This window comes from Mya arenaria, chromosome 2 (assembly GCF_026914265.1).
Source record: "Mya arenaria isolate MELC-2E11 chromosome 2, ASM2691426v1".
Lineage (NCBI taxonomy): Eukaryota > Metazoa > Mollusca > Bivalvia > Myida > Myidae > Mya > Mya arenaria.
In genome coordinates, this window is record NC_069123.1 from 13,661,510 (window position 1) to 13,689,437 (window position 27,928).

At 36.5% G+C, this 27,928-nt stretch overlaps 1 protein-coding gene across 2 annotated transcripts; it reads left to right on the top strand.

Moving 5' to 3' along the window:
• Positions 1-207: 207 nt before the first annotated feature.
• LOC128221936 (uncharacterized) lies at positions 208-25,498 on the top strand. Of its 2 annotated transcripts, none has more exons than XM_052930636.1 (14): positions 208-293; positions 2,472-2,667; positions 3,091-3,355; positions 3,946-4,110; positions 4,333-4,705; positions 5,059-5,187; positions 5,594-5,802; positions 6,357-6,606; positions 7,046-7,175; positions 7,539-7,755; positions 8,207-8,371; positions 9,160-9,292; positions 16,155-16,257; positions 23,061-25,498. In XM_052930636.1, exons 2-14 carry the CDS (start codon positions 2,488-2,490, stop codon positions 24,669-24,671), a joined length of 3,930 nt encoding a protein of 1,309 aa, XP_052786596.1. In that variant the 5' UTR covers positions 208-293; positions 2,472-2,487; the 3' UTR covers positions 24,672-25,498. The 2 variants fall into 2 exon arrangements, with proteins under 2 accessions (XP_052786596.1, XP_052786607.1); XM_052930647.1 differs by having other exon boundaries at positions 4,351-4,705.
• The last annotated feature ends 2,430 nt before the right edge of the window (positions 25,499-27,928 follow it).

Below are 27,928 nucleotides of genomic sequence, written 5' to 3' on the forward strand. Positions count from 1 at the left end.
TCCTGCTGTTACTTAAATGACATGTTAAGAAAATATACCTCCATCTACATGCATGCATTTTGCTGTAAAGGTGATGATCAAATCCCCACTAACACATTTTAATGGTCTAGGGGATACAACTCGAATTTACTGCTGAAATTATACATATGCGAGTTATTTCCCCTAGACCGCAGATTTTTTATTTTCGTGTTAACCAGTCTGCATTACGTCACATCCGGCAGACGCCATGTTGAGATGATATTTTTTGGAAATGGAGAACAAAAATTCAACCAATTTGCTGTAAATTTGGAAATGTAAGAGTAAACATCTTCTAAATTACTTGAGCCGTGTATATAATGTTTATTATGCGTTAACAATTAAACGGCTTTGTTTCCTCAAGCTGACTAAGGTCATATCTAGATATAGACATTTGTTGTTTTAATTAATTTCGACATTTTCAGACACTGAATGTGAGTCTGCGGTCTGAGTGGTTATGTTAAAGCGACCAATACTGGCTTTTATTCAACGTGGCAGTGCGCAGTTAATCAGACGATGTTAAAGCACTTTAAAAGTTGTCCCTAGTGTCCTTGTTAACAATACTGTCATTGCTGGGTTTATTCCACTCACAAGTTCTAACACAGTTCTTGGGAAGAAAGACTTTTTTTAAATTGCCACTTTTTTGCATTCAGGGTTCCTGCTGGTGATCGCCATTTGTGACAAAAGCACAAAAGTGGTATTGATGTTTCAAAATTGGCGATTTTATTGTGACGTTTTTCTTTATTTTTCTTAAAATGACGTAAAGGCACACAAAAGCGGCCTACATGATAATTTATTCAGTCTGCAGTAATCATGCGTGTTGCTGTTGTGACATATGCTGCTCCTGATCGGCAAGGGGGCCTAGCTTGGTGCCTTAGACCCACAGCAAAAAATTGGCCACAATTCAGGGTTACCCCTGGGTTCTAAAAAGTTGTCGCCACTTTTTCGCTGGGGGTTAAGGGGGCCGCGAAAGGCTCCCTTACGGGTCTAGGGCAGCGTCCTTGTGGAGGTCAAGGGGGTTAAGCCCCTTGAAACTCATGGGGTTTAAGCATTTTAAGAGCCTTAAAATGCATTGAATTAGCACAATGTCGTGCAAAAACATAGCATTTTGTTGTACATAAAGCACAAGATATTAGCAGTTGTTATTCTTTTGACAAAATACATTGTATATGGACTAGTATATAAATAAAAATATGAAAATATTGCAAAAAATGTGACATAAACATCAATATGTTGATTTCAGTCTAATGCCTGCATACAATAGTGTCAAAGCATTAAAGAATACAATTGTGAAATTATGAGATAAATTTAAAATAAATGGAAACTCAAAGAAATATACATTGTCAAACTAGGCCTAATAGAAATTTGTCTACCTACTCTTTACTCCAGCCAACTTATTAGAAGCCTTATCAAATGGGGTTTAATTATATTTATTTGTAAGCATACCCAATGATTTCTGTTAATCTTTTTGACACTTTTTGAACCCTTAGAATGCTGCATTTATAGCAATTACAAATTGCGACAAAACCGAAAGCAAATCTATTTTTAACGCATAAACGTCATTACGAAATTTGCATATTTGCACTTTCCGACAACATAAAATTCTATGATTTCCATTTTTAAAACTAACACGATAATTACGCAACAACAAAGCGGTTGAGCTAAATATTAAAATTGTTTGCTAATAAGAGACATAACAGTTAAAGGATGTCATTGTTTATCCGTGAAAGCAATAAAATTCTGCAATAATTAGCGAGGTGTTGACTGGGCCGTGACTGCTTGCCCTAATTATCGGATTAATTTTTGTTGTCGCAGCAGCAGATGCGCTTGATTTATGACAGTGACAGAATCGATTATCATGCAGGCCGCATGGGCACCACTTGTGTCATTTTAAGAAAATATTTTAGAAAATATCGTTGTCGCCATAAATTCCCCAAATTTGAAAAGTTGTCGCCGATTTTGTCGCAAATGGTGACAATGGCGATCGCCAGCGGGAACCCTGCAATTTTTCTAAATCCAGAGTTGAAAACACATGCTATTGTTGTTTACTAAGTTTTCAACAATAATCTAATGTACAAAGTCTTTGTGTTGTTAAGACTTTATTGACTCAAAGAAGTTTTGGGAATTGTATATTCTGAAATATAATAAAAATCTATTTTGATGACTATTTTCTCAACCTACACTGCAGACCAAATTTTTAAACTTTTTGGTCTGACAAAAAAGCAGCAGTTCTGACATAACTTTTTTGTCTTTTGTCAGTCAGACCAAACCTCTGACTAGGGACTTGGGTTAGTTTTGTAAAGACTGGTTAACCGGGTAGTCAGTTGTAGATAACTCCAAGGATTATTTCAGTAATTCACAAACTAGACACTCAGTGACGCCTATTGTTGATTGTCATTAAGATTATTTTTGAAATATATAATAAACATGAAATATTTAAAAATATTCTGTTTCAGTTACTAAAATCCTAAAATGAACCCGGCCCACTTTCCCGGGCTGATGCCAATGATGATGCCCCAGCAGATCGGTGGTCAGCAGTACATGATGGCCGTACGGGTCCCAGGTGCTGGAGGCATTCCCCAGCCTGGACAGCAGATAATTGGACATCCTGCTTCTGCTGGCATGCAGGGACTGCAGATGCAAAATATGGCGGCAAGTTCATTTTGCTGTACATGTTTGAATTCTTATATATTGCTTATATATCAATGAAGATTGAAATGTTCTACATGCTGCCAAAACACTATGTTAGGCGTTTTCCTTTCGGCTAATGTGAATTATTATGTGGTTGATATAAGCACAAGCCCTGCACTGGTAAAATGCTTTCTGGGGTTGATTGAGTTCTAGAGTCAAGAATTTGGGCTTACACATTTCAAAGTCAAATTTATAAAATTCATAAATATTGCAATTATTTCAGTAAGTGTTATTAAGGTAACATTAACTAAAACATGTTTGTGGTTTCTTGATATGGATTTGCTGTGAGCCTAATCACTGCAATGAAAAAACAACAACATAACTTTGCCTACAGGTATTATTTCTGGTGACCATAATTGTCATTGAACCTTCTCACTTTCACAGGGCCTACAAGGTTTTCCCTTTGGAGCCGGTCAGCACCAGATGATCCCTGCAGGACACCTGGCTGGGGGTGCTGCACCCTCCCCCCAGGCGGCTGCTCTAGGGGCATTACAGTCCCCCACTCCCACATCATCCGTAGCCATGGCAACCTCTGCCGCCTCATTGACACCCTCTATGATGTCCATGGCTACAAGTATGCAACACCCAATGATGTCCATGGCTTCTAGTATGCACAGTCAACAGGCTCAGCTTGTTGCTGCCAATGCAGGTTAGTATTTTCGGAGGTTAATGGTGCCTCTCGTATCAAGGAATATCGATAATCATGCTCTGGTACGAGCAGCTTAATATTAAAAAGGGTGCAAACTTCAATATAAAATAATAATTACAAAATATAAAGGTGAGAGTCGTTTAGTGGTATATGTGTCCTTACAACCAAGAGGTTGTGAGTTTGATCTTCACCAGGGGTACTTTCTCATGGCCTGTCAGAATGGACACTAGTACAGTGATTCTATAAGCTACCAGTGTCCTTCACAATAAACCTAAAAGAAACTTAACTAAAACAAAACAAAAATTGAGGCCATAAATGGTGCTACTTTTGCATTATTTTTTTAGCATATTGCGCTAATGGTTATCGCCAGTGGGAACTTCGGTTATAAAATTTAGTGATTTTAGCTGTTATCTAGTTGTTAATAAAGTTCAGTATTGACCAAAACCATACTTAGATATTTTAGAAGTGTTTTTGATGTGGAATGAGGTATTTAATTGTTTATTGATATTAAATGTAAACTTTAATGGATAAGAGTGCTTTATTTTGGTGTTTAATATTATATTTCATCTGTACCATGCTATTATTTTAAGGTTTGCCTGCCAGTATGCTGGCCCAGTATGGTATACCTGCAGGCATGCATGCATTTCCCTCTGTGTCAATGGCGGGCGGTGGGATGGCTGGGCTTGTATCTGCAGGCCAACCTATGACAGCAGGACAGATGGTCATGGCGGGTGGACAGATCCCAGGACTGCCTGGTAATTACTAAAAGGAAACAAAATTACCACCATTGATTCCCAAGACATGAAGTTATAGATGTTGTACCTGGTGATAAATCTTTGGGAATTTTCAATTATAACAGTTGTTAGTTTCGTATTGTTTATTAGCACATTTTCCCTGTGATTATTGTTATTTTTTTATAACACTAAAAAGAACACATGTTTTTATGTATGGTGTGCTTTTCTATTCCTTTCTGAAAGAATGGCCCTCTGCTGCAGGAGCTCAAGTTGCCACAGTCGGAGGTCAGCAAGCAATGCAGCTAGCCACAGGCATTGCACCCAGTGCCTACAGTCAGCAAGTCGCCTCTCTTGCAAGCGCCCAGCTGGCTGGGCTACAGGCACAACAGATGGCTGCTGGTTTGCCAGCTCATATGACTGCTGGCTTGCCAGCCCACATGGCTCAGTATGGCTCCCAGCTCCAGGCGGCTGGTCTCGCGGGGCTCCAGATGGCAGTCTCACCCCACCAGTCACTGCCCGCCCAGCCTACTCCGCCCCCTCAGTCGACCACACCAGACAGTAAGAAGAAATTGCAGCAGGAGCTGGCTGCTCAGGGAATGCAGGGACTCCTTGCTGGGTAGGGTTTGCTCGTCTAATGAGACTATGTTGGATTAAGGAGGGAATGGAGGGACCCTTTGCTGGGTAGGGTTTGCTGTCTGTGTTGGATTATGGAGGGACTCATTACTGGATAGGGTTTCACTGTGTTGGATAAAGGAGGGAATAGTTCACTCGTCTGTGTTGGTTGAGGGGCAAAACAGGTTTCACTATAAGTCTTTTAGCTTTTTTTCCACTGCTTTGACTTTGTAAAATTCATAGCTCTAAAGGTGAAAATGTAGTTTAGAGTGAAAAATTATTGACAAGATTATGGTGAACAAAACATTGCTGTTTGTCTATAATCCTATATCAAAGTACCGTGTGTTTTACCTGCAGCTATGGCGGGTATGCGGTGGAGCAAGCAGGAGCCACCAGCCAGTTCCCAGAGCAGGACAGCAGTGAGGATAGTGTCGTCATGCTCGATGATTATAACTCTGACCTCAACCTGGTCATCGATGAAAATGGGTGAGTAGTCTTGAGCATTATAGAATTAGTGAAATAGTATTTTCTTACCTTGATCTTTTGATAGAATTTGGACGTCTGGCTTTTTTTTTAGGAAGTCTTAACTTTGCACTCGGTTTTGGTTTAACTTACTGGCATTGTCAGAATAATTACCAATAACAATATATCTTTATGAAAAAATACATACCTGCCCCACCATGTACAATAATAAATGCTTTAACCTTTCTATATCTATACTGTCCCTTAAGTAATGAATAATGCACAAAAACTAAGTGTGGTAGTAAACTTGTTACATTAAAGATTTGAAAGGCCAACTGAAGAATAAAAGGTATTAAACTGCTCATCAAATTGTCTTGTATCTGTTGTTCATCTTGATTTTTATGCATTGTCCAAAATATGACCATTGCAGGTATGATGCCCAGCCCCTGGTGCAGCCTCCTGGGTTCTGTTTCTGCTGGTCAGGCGTACGGTGTACCCACGGGGTTTTCCGGGGCAAGGCCTACTATGAGTGTAAGCTGACAGAGAACCTGGAGGTGGATTTTGGGGATGACCACCAGGAAGCAGATCCCCACATTCTCCGTGTGGGCTGGTCCTATGATAACACCTCCTTCCAGCTTGGTACGTTTAGTTGATTCCGAGAATGGAATTTTAAGTCTTGAATCTAGATCAAATTTGATATTTCATAATTCAAAAGGCTCAAATTTGACAAAATTTATAAGAATTTGGTCTTCACAAAATTTTGAAGGAATATAAAACTTGGCTATTATTTTGGTAATTTATATTAAATCATAAAGGGCATAGTTCTATGCAGTGATTTCTAGTCATGTGTTTTAACACAATTTTTTTTATGAAAATGCCAAAAATGTTACGGATATTATGTGAGTGGTCAATCTGAAATTTATCTTAAAGTGATTGATCATGAATGTGATATTCTATTTATATTCCTATTACTAACTTGAGGGTTTACAGCGCACATTGCATAAAACATTACCATATATAGCTCATTTTATGGTGTCACTTCATTAGTTATTACACTAGTAATATATCAAAAATATTTAATGTCGTTATGTTATTATCTCAACGTCATGACACAATACAAAATATCCTTGTCATAGGAAAAACATGATCAATAGTATTTCAAAATGCTATTTTCATGTTTGCTATAATTCTAGGTGAAGAGCCGAACTCGTTTGGCTATGGTGGTACAAGCCGGTTTTCAACCAACAGCAAATTTGTCAGCTACGGAGAGAAGTTTGGAGTTGGCGATGTGATTGGCTGTCTGCTCGACCTTGACTCCAGGCCTCCCAACATGTCATATGCAAAGAATGGTCGCTGGCTCGGAGTTGCTCATCCACTCAGGAATTATGTGCCTGGGAAGAAGGACCAGGCTTTGTTTCCACACATACTGACCAAGAACGTCCGGTATGAACACTTGCACACACAGAGAAAACATTTAACTGAAATAAGAGGAAATATTATCACTGACATTAGAGATAGCACTTTAACCAACAAAAAGAGAAAATTGATGTGATTTTGGAACATCCAAAATGGGTGCCATTCTGAACTTTCATTTAAGCATTACAATTCATCATATAAAAGGCAAAGAAAAGAACGGTACCTTTCTTGAATTTATTGCTCTGTTCTTTTAAATTCTGTGCTTGTTTCATAAGTGGACAATGCTTTCATTGTTAAAGTTACTATGTTATGAGATGCAGGACCCTTCTTTCAAGATTGAGGCCAGTGAACTCATTGGTTTCCCTTAGCCCTTGGTTTCCTGTACATTATACAGTATCCTCAGTAACAGAGGGTCTGCGACCTTAAACCAGCCTCATTCTTCACGATATGTTGCCCCTTATTTCAGATTTGAGGTGAACTTTGGTCAGCAAGCCCCCTGGTTTCCCCCAGCCCCTGGATTCCTGTACATTATGCAGTTCCCACAGCAGGAGAGGGTCCGCGGCCTTAAACCACCCGCAACCAAGTCCTCATGTGAGGTAATGGCATCATGGGTGGGACAGATGTGTTATACTTCAGTAATTTTTGCATACAGTTATCCAGCTTATAAACAATTATAAACTTAAAGACTTTCTGAAACAAATCCTTTTGTATTACCATGACATTCCTTGCTTACAGTGACGTAATACAACCATTACATAAATTCTTATATTACTTACACTACTGTAATGAAACTTGACATTCTGTTATGTAAATTGACATTGACATCATTTTCAGCCTACTAATTTAGTGTCAAACATTTTAACAAAAAATCAATAAGATCTTCATTTTTGATGACAAAAGTGTCATGTGATAAAAATAATATTACATTCATACCTATCACACCCATGTTATATTTTCAGATGATAATGATCATAGGCCTACCAGGCTCTGGTAAGACAACATGGGGCATCAACAAAGCCAAACAGAACCCAGAAATGCGCTACAACATTATCGGCACAGACACTCTCATTGACAAGATGAAGGTTATGGGTCTGCCGAGGAAGAACAACTATCATGGTCGCTGGGACGTGCTCATTGATAAGGCTTCAAAATGCCTCAACAAGCTCTTTGAGATTGGTAAGATCTTTATTCTTTTAAAGATTTAATAATTTATCTTATTGGCAACTTAATGTGTATCAAAGATATTAGAACTGGTTAATTCTTTGTTAAAGCCAAAATGGTTATTCATTGGTTGATATTTACCCAATAATTAAATTACTTTCGAGCAGTCAAATCAGTAATTTTGCAAGTTTTATTTCATTGGCTTTAGATTATTTATTGAGGGGTCAATATTAAGAAGTTTTTCTATTTTACAAGGTTTAAAACCACAACGTATAAAAATATGCTTCGGATTTGCTGATTTTAGCTGGGACTCTTTGTTAGCCAAGGTACTCATTGAAGCAGATTTGAAAATCAATGTGCTATGTTCTTATATCACCAAACAAAAGACATATACTGTATACTATTGGTCTCTTAATTTATTTGATGAAGTTTGTATTACACAAGGTCACATTCTTTTATTCAACAGCCAGCAAGAAAAAGAGGAATCTAATCTTAGACCAGACAAATGTGTATCCCTCTGCACGCCGACGGAAGATGCGCAATTTCAAGGGTTTTATCCGTAGAGCAGCGATTCTTGTCCCGGATGATAATGAACTGAAGAGAAGATCGGATAAACGCACATACGAAGATGGTTTGTTGTAAATTCATAAAAATTAAACTTAATGGCATCTGATAAAAATTTTTTATTGTGGTCTCAATATTTTGAGACTGTTTATCTCTATTATAATCATGTATTTCAGCTTTTATATATAGAATTTTACATGAGTTGCCATTAGATACAAACAACTGTGAAACAAATTCAGAGAAAGTTATAAAGCGTAATTACCGGTATGATGAGTTTCATAACATTCTGTATTGAATAGCAACAAATGCAATTAATTTTAATGTAAGAACATATGAAATGGTTGTATTAAACTCCGAACAAGCAACATCATGTGATTTGTCTTTATTTATTGTATTTCAAAAATATTTTTAAGGTTTACATGCTGTCATTTAGTTTATTTGGTTGTAGAATTTCTATTGATTTTGAAACCTAATATTGAGGCACATGTTCCTTGATTGTCCATTGTATTTTAAGTAAAGTCGAGGAAGAATAATATACACTTACAGCTAAATGTATAAAACCAGGTTATTCTTATGTTTGGTTAAATTAAGTCGAAATGTTTATTGATTGGTCAATATTTATTCAATTGTAACTGTTGAACAATTAAATTGCTTACATGTGCAAACTTACTAAAAGATAAAACTGATACGTTATTCAGTTTTATACAATTTCATTCAGGGTATGGCATGTTTTTCTTTAAAGGGCAGCACAGTGCAACACCAACAGTCATAATGCCTTGATGTGACTCTAAACACTAACATTATTTTCGTGGAAATGCCTTGGTTTTCAAGAATTTCTTTTATTGACAAATTCAGGAAAGTACGTGCCCGAGGAAGCTGTACTGGACATGAAGGCAAACTTCAAGCTGCCACCAGAAAATGATGAAAACTTTGACTACATCGAGTTCATAGAACAACCTAGAGAGAAAGTCCAGCCACTAGTTGATCAGTATGTCTTGTTTAAGCGCTAGTCAGCATTAGTACTACTAGCTGTATAATTGAAATTCTTGGATGATTTAGCTCAGTGTCGAGCCTTTGTGTCATGGCCTTGCTGTTGTTGCCATATAAAAGCTTCAATTTCAGTCTTTATTGATCACGCATGCCCTATTTATAAACATTATTCTTTAAAAAAATATAGATATCCAGATTTTTTTTAGAATTCCAGGGGATCTTTATCACATGTAAATATCCCACGTACATCTTATTTCAATTTAATCTTGAAGGTTTCCTCTGGGATTATGCTCAGAGCATATTACCCACAACTAGGGGGATATCGTATTAAAAATGCTTAGGCACGCATTTTTTTCTTATATAACTAGCATTTCTTTTTATATAAAAACGTATTATACATAGCAATCTAGTTTACCTTTTTCTCTGACTTGATTTTATTCTGGGAGAGATTTTCCGGGAGACTGGGCGTTGATCAAAATTCCAGAGGAATTTTCCCCCTCCTGGGTGACATGGGGTGTATAACCATTTACGATATGAAACAGGGATTTCAATATTTTAATATAAAACTAATGAAATGAGTGTTTAATAAAGTTATTCCTTTGATTTGCCTGGTCGATCTAATCTGATTTCAGCTGTCCATGAAATGGACACATGTTAACCCTGACAATGCAAACATTGCTCTGTCCTTATTGGACTTGTTAAGTTTTTAGCTCACCTGTCACGTAGTGACAAGGTGAGCTTTTGTGATCACTCTTCGTCCGTCGTCCGTCCGTCCGTCCGTTCACAATTGCTTGTGAACACAATAGAGGTCACAATTTTGACCTAATCTTTATGAAACTTGGTCAGACTGATCATCTCTATAAAATCTAGGTCAAGTTCGATATTGGGTCATGTGGGGTCAAAAACTAGGTCACTAGGTCAATTAGTAGAAAAACCTTGTGAACACAATAGAGGTCACAATTTTAGCCTAATCTCAATGCAACTTGGTCAGAATGGTCATCTCTATAAAATCTAGGTCAAGTTCGATATTGGGTCATCCGCGGTCAATAATTAGGTCACTAGGTCAATTAGTAGAAAAACCTTGTGAACACAATAGAGGTCACAATTTTAGCCTAATCTCAATGCAACTTGGTCAGAATGATCATCTCTATAAAATGTAGGTCAAGTTCGATATTGGGTCATCCGCGGTCAACAACTAGGTCACTAGGTCAATTAGTACAAAAACCTTGTGAACACAATAGAGGTCACAATTTTAGCCTAATCTCAATGCAACTTGGTCAGAATAATCATCTCTATAAAATCTAGGTCAAGTTCGATATTGGGTCATCCGCAGTCAATAACTAGGTCACTAGGTCAATTATTAGAAAAACCTTGTGAACACAACAGAGGTCACAATTTTGACCTAATCTTTATGAAACTTGGTCAGACTGATCATCACTATGAAATCTAGGTCAAGTTCGATATTGGGTCATCTGGGGTCAAAAACTAGGTCAGTAGGTCAATTAGTAGAAATACCTTGTGAACACATTAGAGGTCACAATTTTAGCCTAATCTCAATGCAACTTGGTCAGAATGATCATCTCTATAAAATCTAGGTCAAGTTCGATATTGGGTCATCCCCGGTCAATAACTAGGTCACTAGGTCAATTAGTAGAAAAACCTTGTGAACACAATAGAGGTCACAATTTTAGCCTAATCTCAATGCAAATTGGTCAGAATGATAATCGCTGTAAAATGTAGGTCAAGTTTGATATTGGGTCATGCACGGTCAATAACTAGGTCACTAGGTCAATTAGTACAAAAACCTTGTGAACACAATAGAGGTCACAATTTTAGCCTAATCTCAATGCAACTTGGTCAGAATGATCATCTCTATAAAATCTAGGTCAAGTTCGATATTGGGTCATCCGCGGTCAATAACTAGGTCACTAGGTCAATTAGTACAAAAACCTTGTGAACACAATAGAGGTCACAATTTTAGGCTAATCTTAATGCAACTTGGTCAGAATGATCATCTCTATAAAATCTGGGTCAAGTTCGATATTGGGTCATACGCAGTCAATAACTAGGTCACTAGGTCAATTATTAGAAAAACCTTGTGAACAAAATAGAGGTCACAATTTTAGCCTTATCTTAATGAAACTTGGTCAGAATGATCATCTTAACATAAGCTAGGTCAAGTTCCATATTGGGTCAACCCAGGTCAAAAACTAGGTCACTAGGTCAATTAGTAGAAAAACCTTGTGAACACAATAGAGGTCACAATTTTAGGCTTAACTCAATTCAACTTGGTCAGAATGATCATCTCTAGAAAAATATAGGTCAAGTTCGATATTGGGTCATTCGCGGTCAATAACTAGGTCACTAGGTCAATTAGTATAAAAACCTTGTGAACACAATAGAGGTCACAACTTAAGCCTAATCTAAATGTAACTTGGTCAGAATGATCATCTCTATAAAATCTAGGTCAAGTTCGATATTGGGTCATTTACCGTCATTTTGTATTGTTAGCTCACCTGTCACGTAGTGACAAGGTGAGCTTTTGTGATCACTCTTCGTCCGTCGTCCGTCCGTCCGTCCGTTCACAATTGCTTGTGAACACAATAGAGGTCACAATTTTGACCTAATCTTTATGAAACTTGGTCAGACTGATCATCTCTATAAAATCTAGGTCAAGTTCGATATTGGGTCATCTGGGGTCAAAAACTAGGTCACTAGGTCAATTAGTAGAAAAACCTTGTGAACACAATAGAGGTCACAATTTTAGCCTAATCTCAATGCAACTTTGTCAGAATGGTCATCTCTATAAAATCTAGGTCAAGTTCGATATTGGGTCATCCGCGGTCAACAACTAGGTCACTAGGTCAATTAGTACAAAAACCTTGTGAACACAATAGAGGTCACAATTTTAGCCTAATCTCAATGCAACTTGGTCAGAATAATCATCTCTATAAAATCTAGGTCATGTTCGATATTGGGTCATCCGCGGTCAATAACTAGGTCACTAGGTCAATTATTAGAAAAACCTTGTGAACACAACAGAGGTCACAATTTTGACCTAATCTTTATGAAACTTGGTCAGACTGATCATCACTATGAAATCTAGGTCAAGTTCGATATTGGGTCATCTGGGGTCAAAAACTAGGTCAGTAGGTCAATTAGTAGAAATACCTTGTGAACACATTAGAGGTCACAATTTTAGCCTAATCTCAATGCAACTTGGTCAGAATGATCATCTCTATAAAATCTAGGTTAAGTTCGATATTGGGTCATCCCCGGTCAATAACTAGGTCACTAGGTCAATTAGTAGAAAAACCTTGTGAACACAATAGAGGTCACAATTTTAGCCTAATCTCAATGCAAATTGGTCAGAATGATCATCGCTGTAAAATGTAGGTCAAGTTTGATATTGGGTCATTCACGGTCAATAACTAGGTCACTAGGTCAATTAGTACAAAAACCTTGTGAACACAATAGAGGTCACAATTTTAGCCTAATCTCAATGCAACTTGGTCAGAATGATCATCTCTATAAAATCTAGGTCAAGTTCGATATTGGGTCATCTGCGGTCAATAACTAGGTCACTAGGTCAATTAGTACAAAAACCTTGTGAACACAATAGAGGTCACAATTTTAGGCTAATCTTAATGCAACTTGGTCAGAATGATCATCTCTATAAAATCTGGGTCAAGTTCGATATTGGGTCATACACAGTCAATAACTAGGTCACTAGGTCAATTATTAGAAAAACCTTGTGAACAAAATAGAGGTCACAATTTTAGCCTTATCTTAATGAAACTTGGTCAGAATGATCATCTTAACCCTTTAGCGCATGTATACGAGATAGGCCGACATAGCTCATTACCAGATGTATACGCATTTGGCCGACCGTATCCATTACTGGATGTAAACGCATGGCCCGCATATTTCAATAGGGTCATTTCAATATTTCAATTTTGCATCTTTCTTTTTGTAAACAATATCCCGGATGTTTATAAAATTAAAGTTTAACCTTTTGTGTATTGATTTTCCCTTGAAAATATCGTCTGCTAAATTGAGAAGGTGTTTATACTCCCAATCGCAGGTGTGATATCCCATTGTGACGTAATGAGACCACGAGCTAAGTACTGTATGGAATTTCCCCCAAATTCATTGATGCGTAAATCATTAAATATATTACGTCAGTTCAGTTTACCATTTAAATCAATTGAGATTATATTTACTTAAAGGTAATATTTTGTTTACAAACAAAAGAAACAATTAGTAAATGAGAAAATGATGGGTAAATTTTCTGTGAAGCTTATATAATGTCCATCATAGTTTTGGCTGTAAAATAGGTCATGTGCAAGCATTTTGTTTGATCTAGATCTTTTTATTCATACCGGAAAATCATTTATCGGCTTTCTTTTTTGTAAACAATTTTATGAGGGGGTAATAAAGTTAAACAGACACCTTGGACTGGATCTCTCAGCTGGATGACACCGGATATTCCTGACATATTTCTGTGTCTTAATACACAAGAACATAAATTGTCGGCTTTTTAATCCAGATGGGTCTTTTTTATGATAGGGGTAATAAAAATTAGATCGATCCCAGCATTTTATTACCCTTTGATTTAATGCAATTATGACATTTCAAAGAAATGTTACAAATCCATCTTGAAAATACATTCACAGCTGAAATAAAATAATTTAATATTTCATCATTTACACCATTTATTAGATAATTTAATTATCTATAAAAAATGAATTCACATAAAAAAGATTTGGACACAATTATTTGGAGTAACATTGATTTTAAGGTCATACTGCTGTATTCATTTTCTCATTTTCAAATATCCAGAAAAGTATCTATGCAGATAAGGACTGCTTATCAGTAAGATGGCTATTGACTGGGAGGTGTAATCTGGCCACTTGTCTATGTGCTAAAGGGTTAACATAAGCTAGGTCAAGTTCCATATTTGGTCAACCCAGGTCAAAAACTAGGTCACTAGGTCAATTAGTAGAAAAACCTTGTGAACACAATAGAGGTCACAATTTTAGGCTTAACTCAATTCAACTTGGTCAGAATGATCATCTCTAGAAAAATATAGGTCAAGTTCGATATTGGGTCATTCGCGGTCAATAACTAGGTCACTAGGTCAATTAGTATAAAAACCTTGTGAACACAATAGAGGTCACAACTTAAGCCTAATCTAAATGTAACTTGGTCAGAATGATCATCTCTATAAAATCTAGGTCAAGTTCGATATTGGGTCATTTACCGTCAATAACTAGGTCAATAGGTCAATTAGTAGAGAAACCTTGTGAACACAATAGAGGTCACAATTTTAGCCTAATGTTAATGCAACTTGGTCAGAATGATCATCTCTATAAAATCTAGGTCAAGTTCGATATTGGGTCATCCGCAGTCAATAACTAGGTCACTAGGTCAAATATTAGAAAAACCTTATGAACACAATAGAGGTCACAATTTTAGCCTAATCTTTATGAAACTTGGTCAGACTGATCATCTTTATAAAATCTAGGTCAAGTTCCACATTGGGTCATCCGCGGTCAATAACTAGGTCACTAGGTCAGATAGTAAAAAAACCTTGTGAACACAATAGAGGTCACAATTTTAGCCTAATCTTAATGAAACTTGGTCAGAATGATCATCTTAACATAAGCTAGGTCAAGTTCCATATTGGGTCAACCCAGGTCAAAAACTAGGTCACTAGGTAAATTAGTAGAAAAACCTTGTGAACACAATAGAGGTCACAATTTTAGGCTTATCTCAATTCAACTTGGTCAGAATGATCATCTCTAGAACAATATAGGTCAAGTTCGATATTGGGTCATTCGCGGTCAATAACTAGGTCAATTAGTAGAAAAACCTTGTGAACACAACAGAGGTCACAACTTAAGCCTAATCTTAATGTTACTTGGTCAGAATGATCATCTCTATAAAATCTGGGTCAAGTTCGATATTGGATCAATTACCGTCAATAACTAGGTCACTAGGTCAATTAGTAGAAAAACCTTGTGAACACAATAGAGGTCACAATTTTAGCCTAATGTTAATGCAACTTGGTCAGAATGATCATCTCTATAAAATCTGGGTCATGTTCGATATTGGGTCATCCGCGGTCAATAACTAGGTCACTAGGTCAGATATTAGAAAAACCTTATGAACACAATAGAGGTCACAATTTTAGCCTAATCTTAATGCAACTTGGTCAGAATGATCATTTCTATAACATCTAGGTCAAGTTCGACATTGGTCCATCCGCGGTCAATAACTAGGTCACTAGGTCAATTAGTAAAAAAACCTTGTGAACACAATAGAGATCACAATTTTAGCCTAATCTTAATGAAACTTGGACAGAATGATCATCTTAACATATGCTAGGTCAGGTTCGATATTGGGTCAACCCGGGTCAAAAACTAGGTCACTAGGTCAATTAGTAGAAAAACCATGTGAACACAATAGAGGTCACAATTTTAGGGTAATCTTAATGCAACTTGGTCAAAAGGATCCTCTGTATAAAATCTAGGTCAAGTTCGAGGTAGATGATTGCTGTCACTGTCATGATGTGCATCCTGCAGTGCCTGATGAGGGTGGAGATGCCCTTACAGATCCACTGGGGTCTGTGCCTGTGGTTGCTACTGCAGCTGGGCCATCTGGTTTGGGTGCAGATGAGCTTTCTAGCCCATCTGTGCAGGGTACTTTGAGAAAACAGATGGAGGTCAATACCCGCCTCTCTAAGCTCTAAGAGCCATCTGTGCCTTGTGATTTGCCTTATGAGTGCACAGGTGAGCGATACAGGGCCATCATGGCCCTCTTGTATGTTGCTTATAAACAGAATATTTTCATCATAGGTACAACCTTGAAGGGCAGAGCAAGCGTCCACAGGCTGTCAAGTCCAATTTCCGTGGCAACCAGACAGACAACAGATTTAAACCACCTGCAGATTTGAAACAGGTACGTGCCCCAGGGTAAGAACGAACAGGTTACAGGACTCTGAAGTTGCTCAGGGGGGTTGGGGGATGGGGGGTCATGTCTTAAGAGTTAAAATAATATAAAGATGGTGAAAAGTTTATCCTTGGCATGTTGGAATTTTATGCTTAAAATTTGCCAATAAATAAAGAAACCATATTCTTTGTGTATTATTAGGGATTGAACTTATATGATATTATAAAAAAGGGCTTCATGTTTTTTTATTTTAAGTTGAAAGGGTATTAAATGCATATAACGTAAGAAATATCCAGGCTGATTGGTTCATAAAATATGTTTAAGAAGAATGTTCAACTCAAGTATACATACTAGCATTTCATCACGCTCCTTAAGCATTTGTGTGACTGCATTAAAATTAAAAAAATTGGTACTTTATAAATCGTTATTGAATCAATGTTGTAGAGGCTTGTGAGTATAACTGCTTTCCAGTAGCAAGTATCATGTACCATTGGTCGGTGAAATAGGAGATGAATAACACTGTAAGCTGAGTTCAGGATTATGGCATATGGTTGATTAATAAAAGATTATAATCCTCAATCAACATGCATGAAATACATTGTAATTGTACATGAAGGGAAAGTGAGTGTGATTAATATTGTTTTCTTTCCTTCATATAAATATATCTATTTAGCCGTATTTTCAAGGTTGTAAAGAAAGTCAAGTTGTTTGTTCATTGCGCTGATGTTAAATGTATTTATTTGCCACAGAACACTATGGGACATTCTAAAAAACATCTGCATGCTAATTTGTTTAAGATATACAGCATAGATATCATTAACAGCGTATTAGCAAAAATATTATTATTATTATTCACAGTGTGTCAGCTTTTGATAGGGTTTACAGCTTTCATTTACAAGTCAGATTTTAATACATAAGCTTAAGGGCTAGATATATTATTGATAGCAAATTTAAGTCAGCTTTTGATAGAGGCCATGTAAGTGGTCTGTTACGCTTTGAATTTACTGCTTGAAGTCATATGACAATTAAAAGTATTTTTGAGAAAGTACACCATTTTAAATTTTCTTAAATCTAACATTTCAGCCAGTGACTTACTCTATACTTACTAACCCTACCTATTTCTCTATTTTTGTTTTGTGTATTCTTTGATATTGCTGTGCCTATGTACATGTACAAACCCAGTCTTCATATGTTTCATCAAAAGTTGAATTGAACATAATGGAAAGTTTTAAATGGTGAATTTTAAGAAACTCTGTAGGCTCATAGTGATGAAATGCTAGTGTAACATGCTCATGTCTGGGGAAATTAGTGAGCAACTTTGGTTAACCTGTTAATCTACCTACATATCACTTACGTTAGGAAGGCAGAGATGGGATAAAACTATTTTATTAAAAGATTTGTTGGCAAGAAAACAAAAACACCGTAAATTGCTTCCTATTGGATCTATTGGTAGGGATTTTCCACAAAAATCGACTGTAAAAGCAAACATGTTTACTAAATATTTATTTAATTTTCTCTGGATTAAGATATTTTACTAATTGTTAAAACTGACATTTCAGATTTTGTTGTTAAAATGTATTTAAATCATTTTGATGATATTTAAGTCTCTGCCTTTCATAAGTAACCAATTGAAAATGTTTATAGTCTGATGATAATATTATAAAGATACATAGATCTATCATTGTAAAGAATGAAGTTAGTAATTCTACTTACACATAAGGGTAGCGGGATCTTGTTGAACTTTATTTTCATAGGTTACAAATACAAGTAAAAAGACATGTATATAAAAATACATGAATATTTGGTAGTATAATATAAAACTATACAATTGAGATCAATATAAATTCTAATAATGGTGTGTTTATAAGTTCCTTAAAGGTATAAATGTTTAAATGGTAAAGGCACTTTCTGATAAAAAAAGGAATGTTTATAAATCATTGGGATGGAAAGTTACAAGTATACTTTTTAAGTTGCATGGTATCAGTCATAAAGACCAAAGAGCTACCATCGGGAGAAAGCAGTTTAAAGTCATTATTCTATTTCATGTTTGCTGTTTTTTGTTGTAAAACTGTTCCATGGTTTTATTTATTCCACATACTTAAGAAAACTGTAATTAATTGTTAGAAGATATTTGGTGAATATTTCTTACTATTTAAGTAAGAATTCCTTACATATTCCTTCAGACAATTTTCATTGAAATCAGTCAGTTAGTACATATCAATTTAAGTACTATAAAAGTTTGTGTATTTCGTAAATAAAAAGGCATTTTTTATATATATATATATATATATATATATATATATATATATATAAATAAAAAATGAAGATGTTTGCAGACGTAATATTAATATATAGTCAATGTTCGAAAGCCATTCCTTATATTGCTACTTAATTAAAATAGTACCAGCGTATAGCTACAGCACAATTATTTGGCGTATTATCGGACATGAAATCGTCATATATACCAGTACTTCTGTAAGTCCTCAGCCAGGCATGTTGCAGTGGTGAAATCCCAGCCATAGGTTTTTAACACCGGATATAGAACTAGCATCTTATATGTAACCTTTTACTAGCATAACCCTCGACATTATGCTATCTTTGGTATATATTTCTTTGTACACAGCTTTACAGGGTGTTTATTGTGTAGATGGTGCCATCTGGGCTTCGAATGCCTGCAAAAACGTTATATAGATATCTATCAAGGTCCTTATGCATATGAAGAAGAGGCAGATTCTTTCGTTATTGTGTACTTTGGAATAAGTCAGTCCTAAATTATATGGTAACGTTAATGTAATATTTAATGTACTACTTGTACTACACTAAAAGCTTAAAATTTTAATGATCAAGTTTAAAAAATGATAAGGCATTCAATGTTCCGCCAACAGACACAGTTGTTGAAATCTAAGATGGATGATTGGCTTTTCATGCTGGACTAATAAAAATATGCATGATGGATATAAGTAACTTGTGTGATATAAATAAAATAAAAAAGTTGAGGTATTATAGACATTGTGCCACTTTGAAATCCTTTTCTTAGCTAGAGTAATCATTGTTTTGATCTATTTCTGTTGTGTATTTAACAACATCTTTTTAAACATTTCCCTGTTTGTAATTTCATTAAAGCAAATTGAATTTTAGGGCTTTTTTTATATCTATGTGAGTAGAGCAAATAGTTGCTTGCTATGATTGTGGAATTTAATTTATTTCAAGATTTAATCACTCAATAACAATATGATGACGTCAATTTCAAACTTGTCCTTCTATAATTCTGGTTTCATTCCTTCTGAAAATAAGTATTACATTCTGAAAATGTCAAAAATCCTTTAATTTAACATGAACATGTTTATCTTTAATCCCTCTCATAGAGTCATCATCAGCATACCTGCGCTAAATGTATTCATTTAAAGCAACTGATATATGCCATTACAATGAACGCCATTACAATGTAGGTGTAGTCGGTTTTGGTCATAATTATGTGTCCTTTCATTGTCATTACTTTCTTTTACATGGTTAGCATATTTGGCTGTGTCTGCAGTAGTACACTCCAAGCTTCATTTTTCACTGCATGGCATGAAGTTAATTATGTTAAAGAAATTGGAAACGGAATAAGAAACAGCCTGGTGGAAATATATTGTCTATGCTATTGTCTGTAACATACTTTTCAATCATGATTACATTAAATTTTAGTTTTGTTCTCAATGTACTCCTTCGAATTTGGTCATGACATTCATGCTACAAAACTATCATCATTATCAACACCATCATCATAATCATGAAGAATGTCATCACCACCATCATTTCTACCACCACCACCACCATCACTAACTCTGTCATCACCTCCGTCATTTCTACCACTATCTTCATCCTCCTCCTCCTCATCATCATCATCATCGTCACCTGTTTTCACCATTTTCTTTGCCACTCTATATCTTTTAAAGTTTACAATTACCTTGATATTTTTGTAATACTTGGCGTTACTAAATTTTGTTGTGTTGTGTTTATGAGCAGTGTATAACTAGATGTCTGAACATATATTTATAGTAGTCTTATTGATTTAGCTAACCATAAATTTGACCGATGGCTTTTTCCCCCTCCCATTGTGCACATGAACAACTTGGAGTTTAACCTATAGCACCTGGGCTTTCCAAATACATGTATTACTTTGTAGAATTGTATGCATGCTAGCGATGTTCCTACTTCAAGGATTTAATATTGCCATGTATCAAAGTATTAAGGCTTTAATTTTGCTATTGTTTACCTGTTTATTTTCCTGTTTCACACTTAAAATTATGAAAAGACAGTGACTACATGTATGTGATGCTTACTTCCATAAGTATCATGACTTTGATAACTTTGCTACTTTTTTATCACTAATCAGTTTCAAAGAAATTATGTCTAATTGTTAGTGTTTTAATTTAGCTTTTCTGTAATAAAATATTATTTATTATTTGAATTATTATTATTTACGAGTACACTTGAACATATAATTTAGTAAGCTCTCATAAATTAATATGTTTGCTTTAAACTATCAATTTGTTATTTTTATAAGTTTTGCAGCTTAAAATTTTAAAGCACACTAACATGCTTTTCATCTTAAGGGCTCGGCGCATTTTAGATGCAACTCCATTAAAACACAACAGAAGGAATTACGTTTGCCTTGTGCTGAGTGTACCATTTGAAAATGAAACATTAAAATTGTGCATGTTTTGTGGATGATTTTTGTCAATACCTTTGAACATAAGGGCATGGTTTTCCATTTTTTTTTAATTCTTTCTGCAAATAATCATACGATGCTTCAAGCTGTTTTGTACATCATAAAATAGCTAATAAAATGAAAATAACAGTTAACTATTATAAAATATTCTTAATTCTAAATCATGCTGTCTTTGAACTTCTCCTGTTCTTGTTGATTACTCTTTTCAAGATGGAATTAATAGTTTGTTACCTTCTACTATATTTTATTTAGTAAATATATATCAAAGTAAAAGACATACTATTGAATCTTGCATAAACATCGCTAAATTAACATTCTTATAACTATGCAGAAAACACATAAAGTATCTTACTGGTTTTGAAATTAGTTCTGTGTATTGGGTTATGGTAATTGTTTTTGCAGCATGCGAAACTTGAGTATTAGAATTGTCAAAAATTATCACCTACTAGTAAACCATAAAATATATTGACCACTCCTTTTACCTATCAACCAAATTCCAATTGTTAATTCTACCAAATCATTGTTTTTCTTTTGTTCACCATTCTCATGACTTATGTATGTTGTGTTTTTTAATATACCTGTAGATGAAGTCACCGGTTTTGCTCATACCATCATTCATTCTCGTTCATCGCCACTGTTGCCATGCCGACCATTGCTCTATCACCCTCCAATATTGCCTTTATTTTCACCACATTTTGTAGTGACTAGCAACATTTTCAGTTGTGCCTAAGAGAGGCTGGGACATCGCAGAAATTTTTATATTTATTTATTAAGATGTTAGTAAAATTGAGCCTAATAAAAATTAAACAAAAGTAAACTTAAGCATATCATTGTTCATATGAGTTCTATATTTAGTTGAATATTAAAGGTATCTTTATCATTGTTGGTTATTTAATCAAAGTTTTGAAAGATAATACTAATCCATAATACTATCAAACTCTAAAGAAACCATTCCGACAAGTATAAATGTAAGAATATTAAAAGAAGTGTACTATATCTGGTAAATTAAGAGCATAAACTCCTCTATATAGGGATAGTTCACCTGTATTCTGCATGCTGAGATGCCATCAGTGTCACTAATTATGAGGGTTTAGGTAATACTAAGATTTTCTCTGAACAGTTTGTGTATAGGTGGATTCCATACCATAAGGATGGGTGCTGTACTGTTGCTGAAGTTTGTTTTTATCACAAGTTAATTAGATGGGTTGTGAACTTTTAAGAAATCAGTGTTTGTAATATTTAGGAAAACAGTTTGTTAGGGGTCAGTGCTTATAGCTGTACATTTAAAACAATGTTATAAGTTATTAAAAACAAAAGATCTGATGATTACCTTGTCAAGTTTGTGGAAAGCTTTTTTATAAGAATTATTTTAATGCCTAGTAGGTTTAAGGGAAGAATATTGCTTATACAAGTATTTCCATTAGATTGCATAAGTTTAAACTCCTGTTCAATGGTTAAACCATTTAAATGTATATCAATATAAAACTATGGCTTATCAGTTAAGTGCATGAACAAAGAAGGGTTGTTCTGCTTTGGGTATTGTTACTTACTAGTAACTCTTAACTTAATTAAGTCACCCATGTGTTAGGGAGCGCACCGTACTTGTAGCACTTTTCAGCCCGTCTATGGTCATGTAAGTCGTGTTTTACTTCTCCTTTTCTAGCTTGTTGTATAGACTTGGGTTGCCAAAACACTTTGAATCATGGATCCTAATGTCAAACATGAGTTCCGGTGTGATTTACATTACTGATTGCGAATAAATGTATATAATTGCAAAATCAATGGGACTCCATGTGTCAAAATTTGTGTGTCCTTGTGTCACAAAGTTAAAGCAGATGATATACTGCTGTATTTTGTTGATAAAATAAAATAAAAATGTTGGAACTGGCTAAAAGGTCAATCAGTGAAATTCATGTGCGGAAAATAAGTAATGGATAGTAAATATTGGGTGTATTAAATGACTCCTGATTTAAATGTAAAACGGTACATACTCAAAATCTTCGTACTTAAATAGGTTATGTTTGAAGCTGTAAACACATGGAGGCCCATCTCAACTTCAGTACTTTACTCTTACTCATGCTGATGTATTATTTTTCAGCAGGCAACCCAGCCTACAGGGGCTTTACAAGGGACCCAAGGGTCTCAGGGCCAGCGGGTCCCGCCCCCTCCCCCTCCCCCAGACCAATTTGGGGCCCAGAGGGGAGGAGGAGGTGAGCCCTCAGAGAAGCGTGCTAGGTTTGACCCCTCGGGAGGCAGTGCCCTGGACTTCATTAAGCAAGAATACAGCAGTGGTGAAGCTGAGCAACAAGAACTCGACAGAAAGGATGCTGTGTTTTCTGGCGCAATTAGTTTAGAGCAGCTTCAGGGCCTGAGGCAACAAGTGGCCAGCTCACAGCTTCAAGAGCAGTTTGCAGGCAGGGGGCTCATTGCCGTTGGTCCCCAGCATTTTCTGGGAGGCCTACAGCCTGGCCTGCAACCTGGTCTACAGCCTGGTCTACAGCCTGGTCTACAACCAGGTCTACAGCCAGGTCAGGGTCTTCTAGGGGAGTATGGGAGTCAACAGAATGAGCAGCTTGCTGCTATCGCATATGGTGCACAGACCGCCTTTGTGGGTGGGTTTAATCCTCAGCCAGGGTTGATTAAGCAAGAGCCTTTGTCCGGGGCACAGGCAGCTGCCCAGTTGCAGGCTCAGCTGAGGCCACAGATAAGTCAAAGTCAGATACTGCAACAGATGGGGTTAAGTCCGAGTCCTAATCAAGCTGCAGCTGAAAGGGGTCTGCAGATCTTGAGTCAGAATAGAAATCAAGGGCAGGGTAGTAGGCCAAACTCAGGATTTGGGGGAGCTAGGATTCTGACACCACCAACTTCTAGGTCAAATCAGGTGCCATCTTTTCAGCATCAAAATATTGGGGCTGGGAATAACTTTAATCATGATCAACAAAGTGAAGAAGATAAGCAAATTAAAAGGGAACGAAAAAGGCCGTCTAAATGGGATACTCCTGATGAAAAAGAGGAGTCAAGTGCACCAGAAAATGGGCACGAAGAATTCCAAAATGCTTTATCAAACTTAAGAAACAAACTTGCAAGTCAAGACAATGGGCAACAGAATCAGGGTGAGAAGTCCGGTGCAAATATAGAAGGTGGAAATCCACCAAGTGGTAATCCACCTGGTATGAACATGCCTGGTCCTCCAAAGGGTGGCCCGGGCATGCCTGGAATGATGGGCCCAGGTCCTGGACCAAGGGGCCCTCCGCCTGGCCATATGGGCCCAAGGGGAATGAACCCGCGTGGTCCACCTGGGAACTTCAATGGTCCCCCTCCATTCGGGCAGCCAGGTCCCCCAAGGGGACCTCGGGGGCCTGGAATGGATGGACCTCCACCTTTTGGTCCTAGAGGCAGAGGGAACTTCAACGAGCGGGGCCCACCTCCAGGCAGTAGGGGCCCTCCCCCAAGGCCACCATTTGGCCCTCGAGGGGATGGAGATGGTCCTGGTCCTCGGGGACCTGGCTCTCGTGGCCCTCCCCCTGGGGGCCCTGGTTGGCAACCGCGCCCTGGAGGTCCCCCTGGTCCTGGAGGCCCGCCACGGGGTTTCAATCCACGTATGGGTGGGCCACCTGGGCCGAGGGGACCCTTCCCTGGGCCTCCAGGCCGGTTTAATAGGCCACCTGGACATATGGGAATGAATAGGTTCAACAGGCCTCCTGTGTGAAGACTTGTACATCCCGTGTCTCATGTGGAAATGTAGTTATTGTTTTTCATTTTTATGAATATCCATGTTTATATCTATAATTCTTTTAATAAATTATTGTTCAGAAATGATGTTTTTTATGAAATGGAATTTTACATTTAGATTTTGTGTGGATTTTCTAAAACGTATTAATCAGATGCTTCAAAAACCATTTAGGTAGTTCTGTGTCAACTACAGTTCATTTCTTGGTTGATTAAACTTACAAGTTGAAACTTATTATAGTTGAACCATTTAGCTTTTAAAAGATAATAAAGGCACCATTTTTTCACAGAAAAGCGAATACCACCAAACTGTGCAATCGTGATATAAGATTTATAACCAAAAAGTAGTCTCAATAGAGGTGAACTTTGAAAAGAAGAAAAGTAACTTTATTTTTACAAACTTTCTTTGAGGTGTATATAATGACTTGGCAATGCTGGAATCCTGTTCGTGACAATCTTTTCAAACGTGGTGGAATGCTGAAATCGACATAAATGACAAAATGTCAAATTCCAGAGAAATACGAGATTGTTAAAAAGAACTTCTTTAAGATGCACAACAATAGTTTTGTTTCGCTTTCCTCTGTTCTTATTCAAATGACTGCATACCATGTATTCACATCTGCTTCATGATAAAACTATTTTCTGGTTTAATACATGTATTGTGTTTTATATATTCCGATACAATGCATTGTCTTTTAAATGATAAGCATAATTATGAAAATATTTCACTTTGTATTTTGTGCTGATGAATGTAATGTTCTTGTAAATTGTTGTTTGTTAGATAAAATAAATCATGGGACATTTTAAGATGTTGGATTTTTTCTGATTATGAGCATTTATGAGTTATGAGGATGGTGAACACTCTCCTATTATGGTAGCAACCCTCTACTCCCATGGAGACCAACATTTGCTTAACATTAAATGCTTCAGATAATTGAATATTTCCTTTACCTACAAACACTATATAAAGTTATCCCCAGCCCTATACAATGCACCCTATTCACCTAGTCCTATTTCTGCAGCACCCTGTTCTTTTCATACGTGGCTAAAGTACTAAAATCATGTCCGCTCTATTTGAAAAGTATGTCATATATAGATAACCATATCTCTGTCTGACCTTTCATGTACAGGTGTATCATGGCATATAGATGACCTGCATTGATCTCAAGGACAGTGCTCATTAGCACTAAAATATTCTCCGATAAACTTCATTGAGCCAATGTTCCACCAGGTTCATGCAATGTTGATCAGTGTACGAAGATGTTTTATTAGATTATTTAAGAGGTGAGAGGGGTTGTTTGAAATTAATAAGATTTTATCAACACATAATTGATAATTTTGCAGCAATATTTTAATTCCATTCTTTAATGAGATCGTTGATATGAAAATCTGCAGTTAAGTATAGTGCTGACTAAACACAATTTCAAATATCCAGAAGGTGAAGGTCAAAGAAATACACTAGCAACGTAAATTATTCTGATAAATAATTCCAAAACGACAGAGCTCGTATTTTTAATGGTTTGCAATGACAATAAAATGGTACTATAGTGGATTCAAATGAAGATAATGATTACTGTATTTATGTATGTGCAATGAATGGACAGCCTCACTAGAAAAGCGTACATTGCTCACACCATGGCCCTCTCGTTAATAACTGAACATATAATTAATTGACAAGAATGTTCAATGATTCGGTTTTTTTTAGCTCTGCTGCGATGGTAACGTGTACGTAGTATGTGCGTCTGTAAACAATTGCTTATAAACACGATACAGTCTTCAGTTTAAATTGTATCTCGATGAAACTTAAGAGTATTAAGATATCCATCAGAGCTCGGTTCCTTTCGAAAACCATGCATACCTAGATTATGGGCATTGAAAGTACAAAAAAGCTATTTTTAGCTTAGTCTATTTATAGCCAAGTCTACATGAGTGAAGTCTATTTTAAGCCAAGTTTACATGTAAAGCAAAGTCTAGGATTAAAGGGAGAAAACTTGCTTTTTGGTTGTGCAGTTGGTTTTGTGTATCACACTCCCTTGTTCATGTTCAAAGGCCAATGGCCATTTTTAGCTTTAATGGCCAAAGTGTCGGTCGTTCGCGCATCTTTCTGAACACAATTGCTTGTGAATATTTGTTCAAATTATGCCCCAGGAGTCATTACTGGCCACACCCGGGTTCACAGGTTTGGTATACTTAAATTGGGAATTTAATGTTTGAAAATATTTTTGTGTGTTCGAGCATCCATCCAATCACAATTGCTGGTGAATGTTTGTTCAAATTATGGCCCTGGGGTCATTACTGACCATCCCCGGGGTTCACAGGTTTGGTATACTTAAATTGGGAATGTTTGAAAATCTTTTTGTCTAAAACAGCTATGCAGACCCTTGCTATTTTGAATAAGACTTAATTAAGTGGTCCTCTACCATGGTGTTCAAACTATGCCCCTGGAGTCAAAACTGGCACTGCCCCGGGGGTCACAAGTTTCCTAGAGACTTATTTAAGAAATATTTGTTAAATTCTTCTTGTTTCAAACCACAAGGCTCATACTTTTGATATTTGTTGTGGAGCATCATGTGATGACCGTCTAGCAAAACAGTTGAAATTATGCCCATTTGGCAAAAGCTGGACCCACCCCTTTTGACCTGCTTTTTTATTTTTAAAGCTACAGCAATGAAATTTGGACCATGAATACAGTTTTGCAAACGAGCATCAATGTTGTCCTCGGATTTCTTTGACTTTGACCTTTTGACCAACTTTTTTTATTTTTAAAGCTACAGAAATGAAATTTTGACCGTGAGTGCAGTTTTGAAAGCAAATATATATTTTTCCTTAGATGACATTTACTTGGCACATATTAAAATAGTTCATGCAACTAATCTGCTTACAACACTTCCTGTCCTCAGATGTTGAACGTGCAACGTTCAGCGTATCCAAACACAAAATGTGAACTAGGTTCGTTGCCTATTACCCATACATACATGCTCTGGATTGAAAATGACCACAAGAGCCATGTCAGTAGAGCATAGGCCCTCACAGGGCGTTCTTCACACCAGTTTGGACGCTGTTGGAGCCGAGATCGCATTTATGAGGACAACATAATTATCTTAAATTTAATTTTCATGATGTTTTCATTTATTTTAAACATCTGACACTGTTGATTAATAGGATGCATAAAGCTCGACAGCCACCGTGCGCAGTCGACAAGCGTAAGTCTGCCACCGAGTGCACAGTTGATCCTCA